Genomic DNA, 12,766 nt, shown 5'->3' with positions numbered 1-12,766 from the left:
ATGGTAAAATGAAATCTTTCCCATCCTACTTTGTTCTGTAGGTTTGAAATAAGGACATTCAGTGGCTCTAAAACAAGTGTGCAACTTTTATGAGATTTCCAATATTTTCTTTAAGGTTTTGAATTTCTCAAATTATGTAAAAATATGCTTTAAATAATTTCAAGACTCTGTTTTGTATGAAAGAAAGGTAATCTATTTCCAGTTTCCTCAAAATTTTTAGTTATTAGTATCTTCTCATTAAAAGTAGAAAAATATTTCCTCTTGCTTTAAAGTACTTAAACATTCAGGAATGCCTTTTAAATAGATTAGAAAACATGTATGTATTTGATTGTTCCAGAACTCAGTTACATGAGGGAGTACTTTTTTCCCCACAGGTATTTACTATTTTTTGGAGTAAATGTGAAGATTTTTTTATGTACACAGACCTCTAATGACAGCATGCAGGTCTCTTATTGTCTTATAATAATAGAAACTTAAGTTATTCTTCTTTGATCAATTTCATTTGTTGTCTTAAAGAAGTGTTGTGTCAAAAAAATTTTAGGGAAGTATTTTATCCTAAAAAATGCTGATGAGCCAAGGTTGGGAAAACATTCCCTCTGCATGCTTAAAGACCTTGTCTTGGCAGTAAGAGGATCACTTCAGTTTCAGTATTTTAATCAGTGGATGTGTAGTAACTGAAATGTTTTCTTTGCTAAAGTTTCTGTGGGGAGATTTTGTCTCAGTTTCTCAAAACTTTTTGTCTATAAAGAAGCTGTTAGCTTAGGACCTAAGACAAGTCTGGATCGGGGATTTATTTCTGGAAGTGTGTTAATAAATAAACATTTTTCTGTAGATACTTCTTATGAAGCTGCATCGAGTAGGTACCATGGTTACCACCAATTCTGTGATTTACTCTGTTCAGAGCCCCTGCCCTAACTGTGCATCCTCTCCTTGTGTGTCTCTTCTGCTCTTTGTTTTCCTGCTGGTTGGGGAATGGGTTTTTAAATCTGACTTGCTGTCCTGGTGCTTACGTAGAATAGCCGGTTGTTTTTTGGACAGTTAAGAAACAGGCTGACCAACAGGAGGTTAAAATGGAGAAAGCTTAGCTGTTCTCTGTCTTTCCTGTTAAACATAATGAGTTTGGAGGATTAGGACTACATGTAATTCTCAGGATCTGCTAGACAGGACATCTGTTTCACTTTTTACTCATTGCATTGCTGTAGAAATAGCTTTTTAAAAAATTTAATGTGGAAATTAAAAATTTTGTGTCCTAGCTAGTACTGGTGGCTTAATTTTTGAGATGTGCTTTCTGGAGAAATAGCTCATAGTAGAAAATTATCTTATTAGGACTTGATAATTATTACTCTAAAAATGTTTGCTTTCTAACTGGAAACTAAGTTTCTGTGAACATTTGGATTTTCATTTATTCTAGACTGCATTCCAGTGTTTTGGTATATTCAAATATTTTTCCTTTGGTTTTATTTGCTAGGTTGCACGTTTTCAAAAAATTCCTAATGGTGAAAATGAGACAATGATTCCTGTATTGACATCAAAAAAAGCAAGTGAATTACCAGTCAGTGAAGTTGCAAGCATTCTCCAAGTAAGTGGTTGGTGGGGAGGAAGGGAATAGATAGTAAATCAGTCATTTAGACTATAGGTAAATGCCATCCAATAGAATTTCCTTTGATGACATAGCGTGGTCTTCTGCACTGTTCAGTACAGTAGCCAGTAGTAAAATATGGCTACTGAGGACTTGAAGTGTGGATATTTAGATGAGGAACTAAATTTAATTTAATTTTTATTCATTGAAATTTAAATGGCTGCATGTGGCTAGTGTTTACCTGCAGCTCTTGGTCTTTAGCATTGCCAGGAACTATTAATGCTGTGTAAGGATTAGTTGGATTAATAAAATAATCAATTTATTAACACAAGTGGAGTTAGGTGTTTATTTTTTTAAGTGTTTTCTAAAGTAGAGTAAAAGGTGAGTACAAGATAGGGACTGCAAGTAAACTTTAATTGCTTATGTAATTTAATTTCTTACTGGTTTTAAAAAGCACAATCTAATGTAACACGAATACTGTTTTTTATTTTTCTTTCAGAATTCATATATTTTAATGATGGCATTAAAAACGTTGGATATCTGTTTTTTGAGGGTTTTTTGGTTGTATTTATGTTGTTTTAAAGCCATTTATATTTTTAAGTGTTTTAAGTGTTACGAGACTGTTACCAAACTTTATCATAAAGCTTTTGGCCAAAGAAACTGATTATTTTAGGGATGCAGGTAATTTCATTCTTAAATGATAGTTACGATAATAAATCATGAGTGACAATGACTCTTCTAAGTTTCCCAGACCCAATTCCCACATGGTTGGTGGCAAGGCGCAGGGTCGGGGGCGGTTCTGCCACACATAACACCAAGCAATTCTTGGACGCTCAGTAATTTAACTCAATTTTAACAGTATCTACCCAGAGATAGCATCAGATTCCATAGGTTAAGAGTTCAGCCCTAGAAGACTGCCCCTTACTCCTGACTTCAGAAGTCAGTCATAGGCCTCATGCTGTTGTCTGTGCTTCTGACGTACCCACTACAGATTAGAGGTTCCTCCTTAGGTTCATGTAATTTTCTAGAGTGGCTCACAGAGCTCAAGGAAACACTTATGTTTACCAATTTATTAAAAGGATATGGTAAAGGATACAAATCAACAGCCAGATGAAAAGTTACATAGGTCTGCCATGGGGAAAGGGCCTGCCATTCTCCCTTGTCTCCATGTGCTCACCAACCTGGAAGCTCTCCAAACCCAGTTCTTTTGGGCTTTTATGGAGGCTTCATTGCTTAGTCATGATTGACTGAGTCATTGGCCTTTGGCTGATTCAGCCTCCATCCTATCTCTTTCCTCCTCAGAGGTGAGGGAGAATAGTGGTGGGGTGCTAGGACTAAACCCTGTGATCATATGGTTGGTCCTCCTGTCTGCCAGCTGCTGTTCTTGGGTGGAGTCTAAAAGTCACCTTCATTAACACAATGAAAGATGCCTTTATTGTCATCATCCCAGGAAATTACAAGGGTTTAGGAGCTGTGAGCCCACAACCCTGGAGGGAAGACCAGATACAAATGAGAAATATGTTTTAGTTATCTGAATGACCATATATCATATGTATTTCTTATAAAACACAGTATTGCAGTGATTGAAGAATGTAGGTGGTGTTCATAGAACATAATTATTTTCAGTAATTTAGGAACCACATATTATCTGCTTAAAGTAATTATACAGTCCAAGAGTAAAAAGTAATACCAATCTGAGGGTTTTGATAGGCTCAGAGAACAAGAAAGGCAGAATGTTCTTTTGGAGAAACTAGTTTTAGAAAATAAAACAATGAAAGCATACAAAACTAATTAAAATGTACCATATTTTGCTTTCTGTAAGTCATGTGGCTGGTTTTTATTATTTCTCTTTTCCCAGAGAAAATCCTAAGCTTTTGGTTTATTAAACTGTACCTTATTGCTTACACTTAAAAATTGCTAATATAATAATGTATGTTACCTATTCATCAATAAATTTTTTTTTGTCAGGGTATAATTTACATGAAATATAATGTACCCATATTAACAGAATAGTTTGCATTTTGGCAAATGTTAACTACTGCCAGATAAGATATGGAGCACTTTAATCACTCTTAGAAGTTCCCTCAGGTCCCTCTGCAGTTAATCTTTCTAAGTAGATTTTGCTCCTGGTCCCAAGCAACCACTGATAATGCTTTTTTTTTGTTACAACAAGTTAGTTTTGACTATTGTGTAACGTCTTATAAATATGAACATAAATATGTACCCTTATGTTTTTCTTCTTTTTCCTCTGCTAACATTTTCAGTAACTTTTATATGTAAAATCTAATAGGCTGATCTTCAGAATGGTCTAAACAAATGTGAAGTAAGTCATAGGCGAGCCTTCCATGGCTGGAATGAGTTTGATATCAGTGAAGATGAGCCACTATGGAAGAAGTATATTTCTCAGGTGAGATATTTTTATTTCCTCCTCTGCTGTGTAATTTACATGTATTTTTGTTAGTGTAGTTGTTTATTTTCGTGAAGTTTTCTTTCTTTTTTTTTTTTTTGGTAGAGAAAGGAAATAATATGTAAAAATGTTTTTTACCTACATTTTTTCTGTTAGGGTTTGCTGTTAAGTTGGAACTTCTATAATTTTTAGTGTGCAAATCTTTACGAATGTGTAACATGGAGTGATACTTGAACAGTAGTTTACTTTACAGATGTCTACCTTACACTTGTTTTATTATAAGGAATGCTAATATTTTTTTAAGTAATACGGCCAGCTTAGAAAATGTAGTAAAAATAAGGTAGCTTGAATCCAGACTGCCTGGTACAAATTCTGTCTTTATTTCTTACTAGCTGTATGATCTTTATTATCCATTTAGTCTTATCTATAACATGAGGATAATAATTTTAGGAGGTTGTAAGCTATCAATAAACAATAGCTATTTTTAATTATATTTTGTCAATATACTAATCTTTTCAGAAAGACTTATTGTAGGATTTTCTTTTATCTTGATAACAAATATGTTAGTGTGAAAAGTTCTAAGAATCCTGTGGCCAGTTTTCACCTTGTAGGGTTAGTTTGCCAAACAAGTTCTTTTTATTTTTACTTATTTATTTATTTTTTAACAAGTTCTTTTTAGTAAAGAAAACCTTTAATGCCTTCTAAGTACAAACTTTTTTTTTTTTTAAGAGATCTATGTGTGGCTTTTCTTTCTTTTATTTTTTTTAAGATTTTATTTATTTATTTGACAGAGAGAGATCACAAGTAGGCTGAGAGGCAGGCAGAGAGAGAGAGGTGGAAGCAGGCTCCCTGCTGAGCAGAGAGCCCGATGCGGGGCTTGATCCCAAGACCCTGGGATCACGACCTGAGCTGAAGGCAGAGGCTTTAACCTATGTGTGGCTTTTCTAAAGGTCATGTTAATGGGCCCAAATTTATCAGTCTTAATTTTGCAGATGAGTTTGTCTAAAGTGGAAAAACTTTATTTTTAGAGATTAAAAGAATCTCGTGTGTGTGTGTATATGTCTGTCATATGTTTGTAGAGTATTTTTTGTATGCATGTTTGTATTCTCACATTTACCACATTTCCATATTACCTAAAACTTCAGGAAGTTCATTCTGAATTTATAAACCACAATGATTGGACTTATTACTAGGTAGTATAATTTAATGTTTTACTTTCTTATTCCCATTTCAAAGCTTAACTACCTGCATCATGGAATTGCTATGGGAATGAAACAGAAGTAGTGTAATACAGTTAAGCACAAACAGCAATTAACAGCAAATATTACTTGTTAATCATAAAGCACTGGGTGACTCTGTTTCTCTACGAACACTGAATTTGTTGCTTTGCAAACATTTGCCTGGAGCCTGCCATTAATCAAGTAGTGTGCTTGCTACCATGGCGTAGCTATTTCAGAGGTTATAATAAAAAAGCCAATGGGTCTTGTCCTCAAATTATGATGATAAAAGCTAACATTTGAAGAGAGTTTCATGGTTTACACAGTGTTTTAAATATACATTCTTAGTTCCTCTTTACCATAGTCTTGGTATAAGGTAGTATTTTACCAAATGAGGCACTTGGGTCATATCTAAGTGACAGGAGCTGGATTTAAACCCAACTACTCTGATTCACGCAGGTGTGTGGGGTTCCTCAACCCTGAACCATATTGCAGTTGTAGTTTTAGTTTGCCAGAGTAGTGATTTTCAATTGTCTAGGTGTTAGAATCACTTGGGAACACTTAAAAAATGCTGAAGCCTGGGCCCTGTGCCCAGAGATTCTGATTTAATTGGTCTGGTGTGATCCTAGGCACTTGTTAGAAGTTCTTCACATGATTCTGATGTGAAACAGGGTCAGAACCACTGTGCCAGGGAATGGAGTCATAAAGGGAATGGGAGGTGGTGGCATCTAACCTCGCTGCTGTGATATCTAGGGGCTGGGGCTCTCTGGTGGGATGAATTCTTTGTAGCCTAGTTACTTTGCACCTTTAATAGTGATTGGCACCACTTCATCAGAGGAAGAGGTTCTGGCAACAGAGATCTGATGCTTAAGGAGTAACGGAAAGAATTTAGGGTGGCTCTGGTGCTTGGTCATTTAAGTGCTGCCTGGTTGGGTTGGTGGTATGGTTCTATTTCTTTAGCTACTAGTGCTTCTGCCAGATAGATATTAGGAAAACCAGCATTTGGAAAATCTTCAGCCTCTGCTGAGTGGATCTTATTGTTGGCTTTTAGCTGATGAAGGGGATTATTCCTGGGGCATGTGGATCAACCACAGAATTGTAATCTGTGCTAATTTATTAAGTATAGGAATGTTTGGATTTCATAATTTAGGTGTATCCAGTGTTAACCAAAATCTTTATCTTAAAAATCATTTTCCACTTATTCTAGCCTTAGTAGAAATTCAGAACAGCTATATTTATTAATTAATATACCCAAAATACACGTGTATCATAAGGAATTGGTAAATTCTTAGTTTTAAGTATTGATATTTTAATTTTCTTTTCTTCTGAAAAGGAACTTAGGAAATGATGACTTTTAAATGTAGTTAAGTATAAATACTTTTTTGGTTGATTGAAGAGAGATAAACTCTCAAACTTAGACTCCTAATTTTCTAATCATGTCTCAGTAGTTTTTTTTTTTTTAAGTTTTTGTTGTGATGGAGCACAACTACCATTCATACAAAACTCTTGAATTGCTGTTTGTTTTCACTTTCAGTTTAAAAATCCCCTTATTATGCTGCTTCTGGCTTCTGCAGTCATCAGTGTTTTAATGCATCAGTTTGATGATGCTGTCAGTATCACTGTGGTAAGAAAAAATACGCATATTTTTAAACTATTGGATAATCATTTAGAATTAGGATTAGCTTTTATTTTGGAAAATGAATTGAGAAGTGCATAATGTTTCTTCAGGTTTTTTGTTAATATCTGAATTCTGCATTTTGTTGTAGTAATTTCAAGTAATGCTCAAGGGTCTGTGATTAGCACTCATGAGAATTATTTAACAACCACATAATTTTACAGATACGAAATATTTTGTAACATATTTCTGGTTAAAATTTCAATTTAGTTTACTTTCTGTCGAGAATGTTTTACTAATTGTGAACTGAAGCCTGGTGATTTTGAAATTAAAAATGTTACTTAACAGTGAACACTCTATTTACTATGCAAGATTTTATTCTTTCTGGCTAAGCTATTCTAGCTTTCATGAAAGTTTCCTCTTCTTTTTTTCCCTCTGTTTTATCGTAGTATAAAAAATTTATAACAAGTACAAGCATTGATTAAAGCAAATATATTTATGCTTAAGAACACAGTAGAAATATAGAGCTGTAGTTCTTGAGCTCTTGTTTGTGGACTCCCAGGTTGTCTCTAAGACCTTTTCAGGGAGCATGTAAGGTTAAAACTATTTTTGTAATACTAAAACTTTTTTTTACTTTGGATATTTGCATCAGTGGTGCAAAAACAATGGCAGGTAAAACTGTTGACTCAAGTCAAAATAATGGCACCAAACTATACTAGTGGTCATTGTTTTCTTTTATTGAATCTCTCAGGGGTGTTTTTCATAAAGCAGTAAAAATTAATTTCATTAAATCTTGACAGTTGAGGACATACCTTTTGAATATTCTGTGTAATAAAATGGGAAATATGCATAGAGGACTTAGCACATATTGAGGTACAATGGTTGTTTCAAGGCAGGACAATTAAGGTTAGCTGAACTAAGCTTTAACTAGAAAGAATGAATGATAGACAAACTTGGTTTTTAAGACTTGGATAACTGAGGTACTATTTTTTAAGGAAGTGAGTGAGATGAAATTATCGCTTCAAGAAAAACAAACAGCATTTATGCCAGTGATAAAATTCAAGCTTTCAAGTGATACTTAGAATTTTGCAAAATATTTATGAATTACTACGTGTTAAATAGCTTCCCAGTATTTGACTATATTTTAAAGAGATCAGTAGTATTTCAATGAATGATTTTTTTTTTTTTACTAATAAGAAATGTGTCAACACTTGAAAGATTTGAAAAACCAAGTAAATCAATATTTTCTAGATGACCAGTGTAAGATGTTAACAATGTTTTCAGTGACCAAGGTCCATTCAAATTGAAAATAGATCAGTGGATTTTACTATAATAGATTTTTAAAAGTTCATTGATACAGTTTCGATTCTACATTGCAAATTACTCTGAGTAACACTTTTCTAATTTTGGTGTAGTAGCTAAGAAGAATATCCACAATCTGAAAAATCTTTTAAACTACTTCTTCCTTCCTTTTCCAACATTATCTCTACGAGATTAGGTTTTCTACCTATAATTTAGCCTAATCAACATAGAACAATAGATTAAATGCCGAAGCAAGTGTGAAAATCTAGCTTTGTATTAAAGCAGACATAAAAGAAAAATCGAAAATGCTTGCACTTTTCTCACAAGTTTTTTTATTTGGCAAGTGTATTTTTCATAAAAAAATGTGTGTGTTAACATTTGCAATGGTTTTATTACTTTTTAGATGAATTAATAAAGAGCAATTAAAACTGAGCATTTGAAAAAGTATTAAATTATGGTTAAATATCAATAGGTTATATCCCACATAAAAGCTGGTCCTCAGTTTGTTAGAGCAGAAGGGGATCTTGAGATCAAATTTGAGAAGTTGTCCTAGGGGAGTTAAACTGCTGTTGGATGTCTGTGTTCTCTCTAAAGCAGAGTTGTGATTTCTTCCCGAGTTGATATCAGTGCTTAGTGTCTGGTATCTGGGGACTGTAGATAAAGTTAGAAAAATAAAACATGATTATTTCTGCAGTTACGGTGTCTGCTTTAAAAGGTTGTTTCTTTGTTTTGTTTAGGCAATACTTATCGTCGTCACGGTTGCCTTTGTTCAGGTGAGTAGGTGGCCTCTTTTGTCAGCATGAAAGTGGTATTTTAGTTAATTACTAAAAAAAACTAAGGTGGCTTATGGGAAAATTTGTGGTTATTGGGAGTTGGTGATACTGGTCAGAACAATTCATTCTTTGTTTTTGAAATGATTTCAGAAACTCAGTTCTCCAGGGAACTTAGTGGAACTAACTTGACTGCTTCAATTTAGATAGTAGCATGAAGAAAATGTAGTTTTTTATTTGATGAAATTAAAGGTAACTGAAGCAGATGGAAACAAAAAGCAGAGTAATAGAAATAAAGTCCAGCAACAGGTTTAAAAAATTTTTCCACTTAAAAAATTGGGCCAGGTTTAAATTCCTCATTTCCTACACAGAAAGAATGTTCTGATGTGGATCAGACTTCTAATTCAGCATAGACATTGAAATAGTAAATAAAAATGATGAAGAACCCCTTTTAAAAATGAAATGTGAATAATGTGGAGGTAATGGCAGGATTTTTATCATAAGTGTAGGCATGTATAAAAACGTAGGCTTAGTTTTGTTTAATATCTGATAACTTTGTATTTTAGAACAATGTTGGCAGGTTTCATTTTATTAGCTAAAAGTTTTAAAGCATAGTTAATAAGAATAGAAGGATTGGGGCACCTCGCTGGCTCAATTGCTGGAGTGTGTGACTCTGGATCTTGGGGTTATGATTTGAGCCCCACATTGGGTATAGAGATTACTCAAAAATAAAATCTTAAAAAAAAAATAAGACTATTCTAGTTTAGGGAAAAATGTTATATATGATACTCAGGTTCATGTTGTTTTGCCTCTTAAGACTGTATTTTAAGTGATTGTGGTTATTCTCATGTCTGTGGTTAATTCCTTGGGTATTTCTTGTCATTATTTAGGTTTTCTAGGCAATCTCTAATTGATTAAGTTACTAGTTTACAGTAACCCACTGTAGAAAAGTCACTTGTAATCAGGTTATCAGCAGCAAGTTTGTGAACTCCATCAGTAGACTGGCAGGGATTATGTTTCCAGGGAATCTTCTTGCTTAGAAAAGACAAAAGTTGCCCTGGGGCAGGTGGAGCTAGTTAGTCTAGTAAAGGTCCTTCCAGGAGGACCTTCCAGGTCATAATTGAAGGCAGCTCTTCATTCAGACATGCAAGTGGTTACTACCCACTCAACCAGTAACTGGAACCCTCTTGCATCTTTAATGATGCTTAAGAAATACTGAGTGAGGGGCACCTGGGTGGCTCAGTGGGTTAAAGCCTCTGCCTTTGGCTCAGGTCATGATCTCAGAGTCTTGGGATCAAGCCCCACATCCGGCTCTCTGCTCGGCGGGGAGCTTCCTTCCTCCTCTCTCTCTCTCTGCCTGCCTCTCTGCCTGCTTGTGATCTTTGTCTGTCAAATAAATAAATAAAATCTTAAAAAAGAAATACTGAGTGACTTTCTTCAGAGGGATTCCTACGATGATATCACAATGGATAAGAGGAATTTTGTTTGTTCTGTTGGTATATAGAGAGTACCTACCTCAAAAAATCCTACAGAATTGTGATTTTAACATAGTGTGGGATTTTTCCACAAAGATCCCATGTTAATACACTGAAGGTAATGGCAGGAAACCATCTGCTAAATATCTCTGTCATAGGTTTAGTTGATGGAAAACTCCAGAAAGAATTGAAACATTTATGAAAAACAGTTTCAGATGGGTAGGTCTGGTTTCTTATACATACATGAGCCCTCTACCCAAATTTGCCTTGAAACCAACAAAATATTCTTAAAACTGCAATTAAAAACCCTCTCTAAAAAGATCCGATTTTGCTGCCACTTAAATTTAATATAGTACTTTGTCATGAAATACCAAAACTCTGAAATTATCAGTGATTTATCTTTAATATTTATGTTTTTATCTGGGTTCTAGGAGGAGAGTGCTTGTGTATTTATATATTTATGACTGCCCTTTTTTCCTTTTCTTTCAAATCTCCATTTCTTACCCCATTGTATCCCCCCACAGCCATGAAAATAGCTAATTGTTGTACATCGTCATACATTTATGCCACCTTACAATAAACTTAAAATGTAACTTTTAAGCGTTCACTAGAGATGACTGTCAGGTTTTTAGTGACTTGTTAAAACATGATTTTGATACAGAAGTATCTCTGTAGTTGAGGGGAGTGAAGCCTAAGAAGGCTGAAAAGGGAGGTAAAGATTGGGCAACTTCTATGTCATTTATTGCTAGGATCTAGATCTTGGTGAGTATTTTCTGGACTTCTGTGGAGTTTTTGAGTAAAACTTGCAAATTCTTTAATATCCGAGTTATGGTTGGGGAGGGATGTCTTAGAATTTTCATATTATAGATTTGCCTTACTCTCACATAAGAGTAAGTAAGAGCTGATTTAATTCTAAGTTACTCTTACACAGCTTTGCATTTGGTATTTCAAAAAGTTTGTGATGGATGTGAAATTTTGAATAGTACTGGCACTGCAGTCATTTCAAAACACTCCCCAACTTTAAATCCCACTACTCACCCTTCTCCCTTTCTAAACTTAGATCAAAAGATTGGTGTAATTAGTGCAAACGTGAGACAAAAATAGCGGTGATGTTATGTGAGGCAAGACTGCCCATGGAAACGTGGACTGAGTAGTATGGTGAGATGAAAGATGTCTTTGACCCTCAGCTTTGACTGTCTGCATAGAGAAGGGCTGGAGCATCACAGACTTAGGGCTCCTGAGAATGTCTGCTTTTGGATAGTTCAGGGTGGTGGGAAAGGTATCTGTGAAAGGAGTGCCAGCCACAACTTACTCTTATTTAACAGATGTTCTTTCTAAGCAAACCTACTTCATAAACCTTTGTAGTGAGCATGTGCTTAAATCCTCAAAGCAGATTTGCTAGCAGTTAATTGTCTTTGACTTCTTTGGTCATTAAATACTAAAATTATCTTAATCATGAGGCTCAATTATTTTAACTTTTAATGACTGAAATTTATATACTCTTTGGACACACTAATGAGTGTTCTTCATTTTCTTATAAATAAACTGACCTTAGATTTCACATTGAATATTAACATACAAAATTGGGAATATTGTCAGAATTGTTTAGCCACTATAATTTGACATTATTTAATAAGGGATACACTTTTATTTATCAGGAATATAAACACAAGTAAAGGAAAAGATAAGAACTGGGGCAAGTTTTTATTAAAAGAGATTATTATTAAGTCTAACATGGAATATGTACATAGGAAGATATGTATTTGCGTTTTTTTATAAATGTTTTCTCTTATTATGTTCTGCTATTTTTTTTTTAATAAATAGGAATATCGTTCAGAAAAATCTCTTGAAGAACTGAGTAAGCTTATGCCGCCAGAATGCCATTGGTATGATCCTTGTTTCTGATTATGGGTTTCTACTTTTTTTTCTTAATTGAAGTATAACTAGTATACAGTGTTATATTAGTTTCAGGTGTATAATACAATTATTCAGCAGTTTATACATGACTTAGTACTCATCACTGTAAGTATACTCTTAATCTGCTTTATCTATTTTACCTGTACCCTCACCTGTCTTCCCTCAGGTAGCCACCAGATTGTTCTCAGTATTTAGAATCTTTTTTTGTTTGTTTGTCACTTTCTTCTTTGCTCATTTGTTTTGCTTCTTAAATTCCATATATGAGTAAAGTCATATGGTATTTGTCTTCCTCTGTCTGAATTATTTCACTTAATATTATGCCCTTAGGTCCATCTGTGTTGTTGCAAATGGTGAAATCTCATTCTTTATTATGGCTGAGTAATATTCCTCTGTGTGTGTGTGTGTGTGTGTGTGTGTGTACGTACACACCACATCTTCTTTATCCATTCATCTATGGATGGAGACTTGGGTTGCTTCCATATCT

At 34.3% G+C, this 12,766-nt stretch overlaps 1 protein-coding gene across 6 annotated transcripts in view; it reads left to right on the top strand.

Annotated features, from left to right (window-relative positions):
* The window catches only part of ATP2C1 (ATPase secretory pathway Ca2+ transporting 1), a 172,034-nt gene that overhangs the window by 77,075 nt on the left and 82,193 nt on the right, over nucleotides 1-12,766 (top strand). For all 6 annotated transcript variants that reach the window (XM_032869705.1, XM_032869709.1, XM_032869710.1 and 3 more), the window contains 5 exons: nucleotides 1,469-1,579; nucleotides 3,870-3,986; nucleotides 6,738-6,827; nucleotides 8,858-8,893; nucleotides 12,190-12,251. In XM_032869705.1, coding sequence (XP_032725596.1) covers nucleotides 1,469-1,579; nucleotides 3,870-3,986; nucleotides 6,738-6,827; nucleotides 8,858-8,893; nucleotides 12,190-12,251 — 416 coding nt within the window. The remainder of the gene's footprint in view (nucleotides 1-1,468; nucleotides 1,580-3,869; nucleotides 3,987-6,737; nucleotides 6,828-8,857; nucleotides 8,894-12,189; nucleotides 12,252-12,766) is intronic.

This window comes from Lontra canadensis, unplaced genomic scaffold (genome assembly GCF_010015895.1).
Source record: "Lontra canadensis isolate GAN:19392208 unplaced genomic scaffold, GSC_riverotter_1.0 scaffold38, whole genome shotgun sequence".
Classification (NCBI taxonomy): domain Eukaryota; kingdom Metazoa; phylum Chordata; class Mammalia; order Carnivora; family Mustelidae; genus Lontra; species Lontra canadensis.
This window is presented reverse-complemented; position numbering and strand designations above follow the sequence as displayed.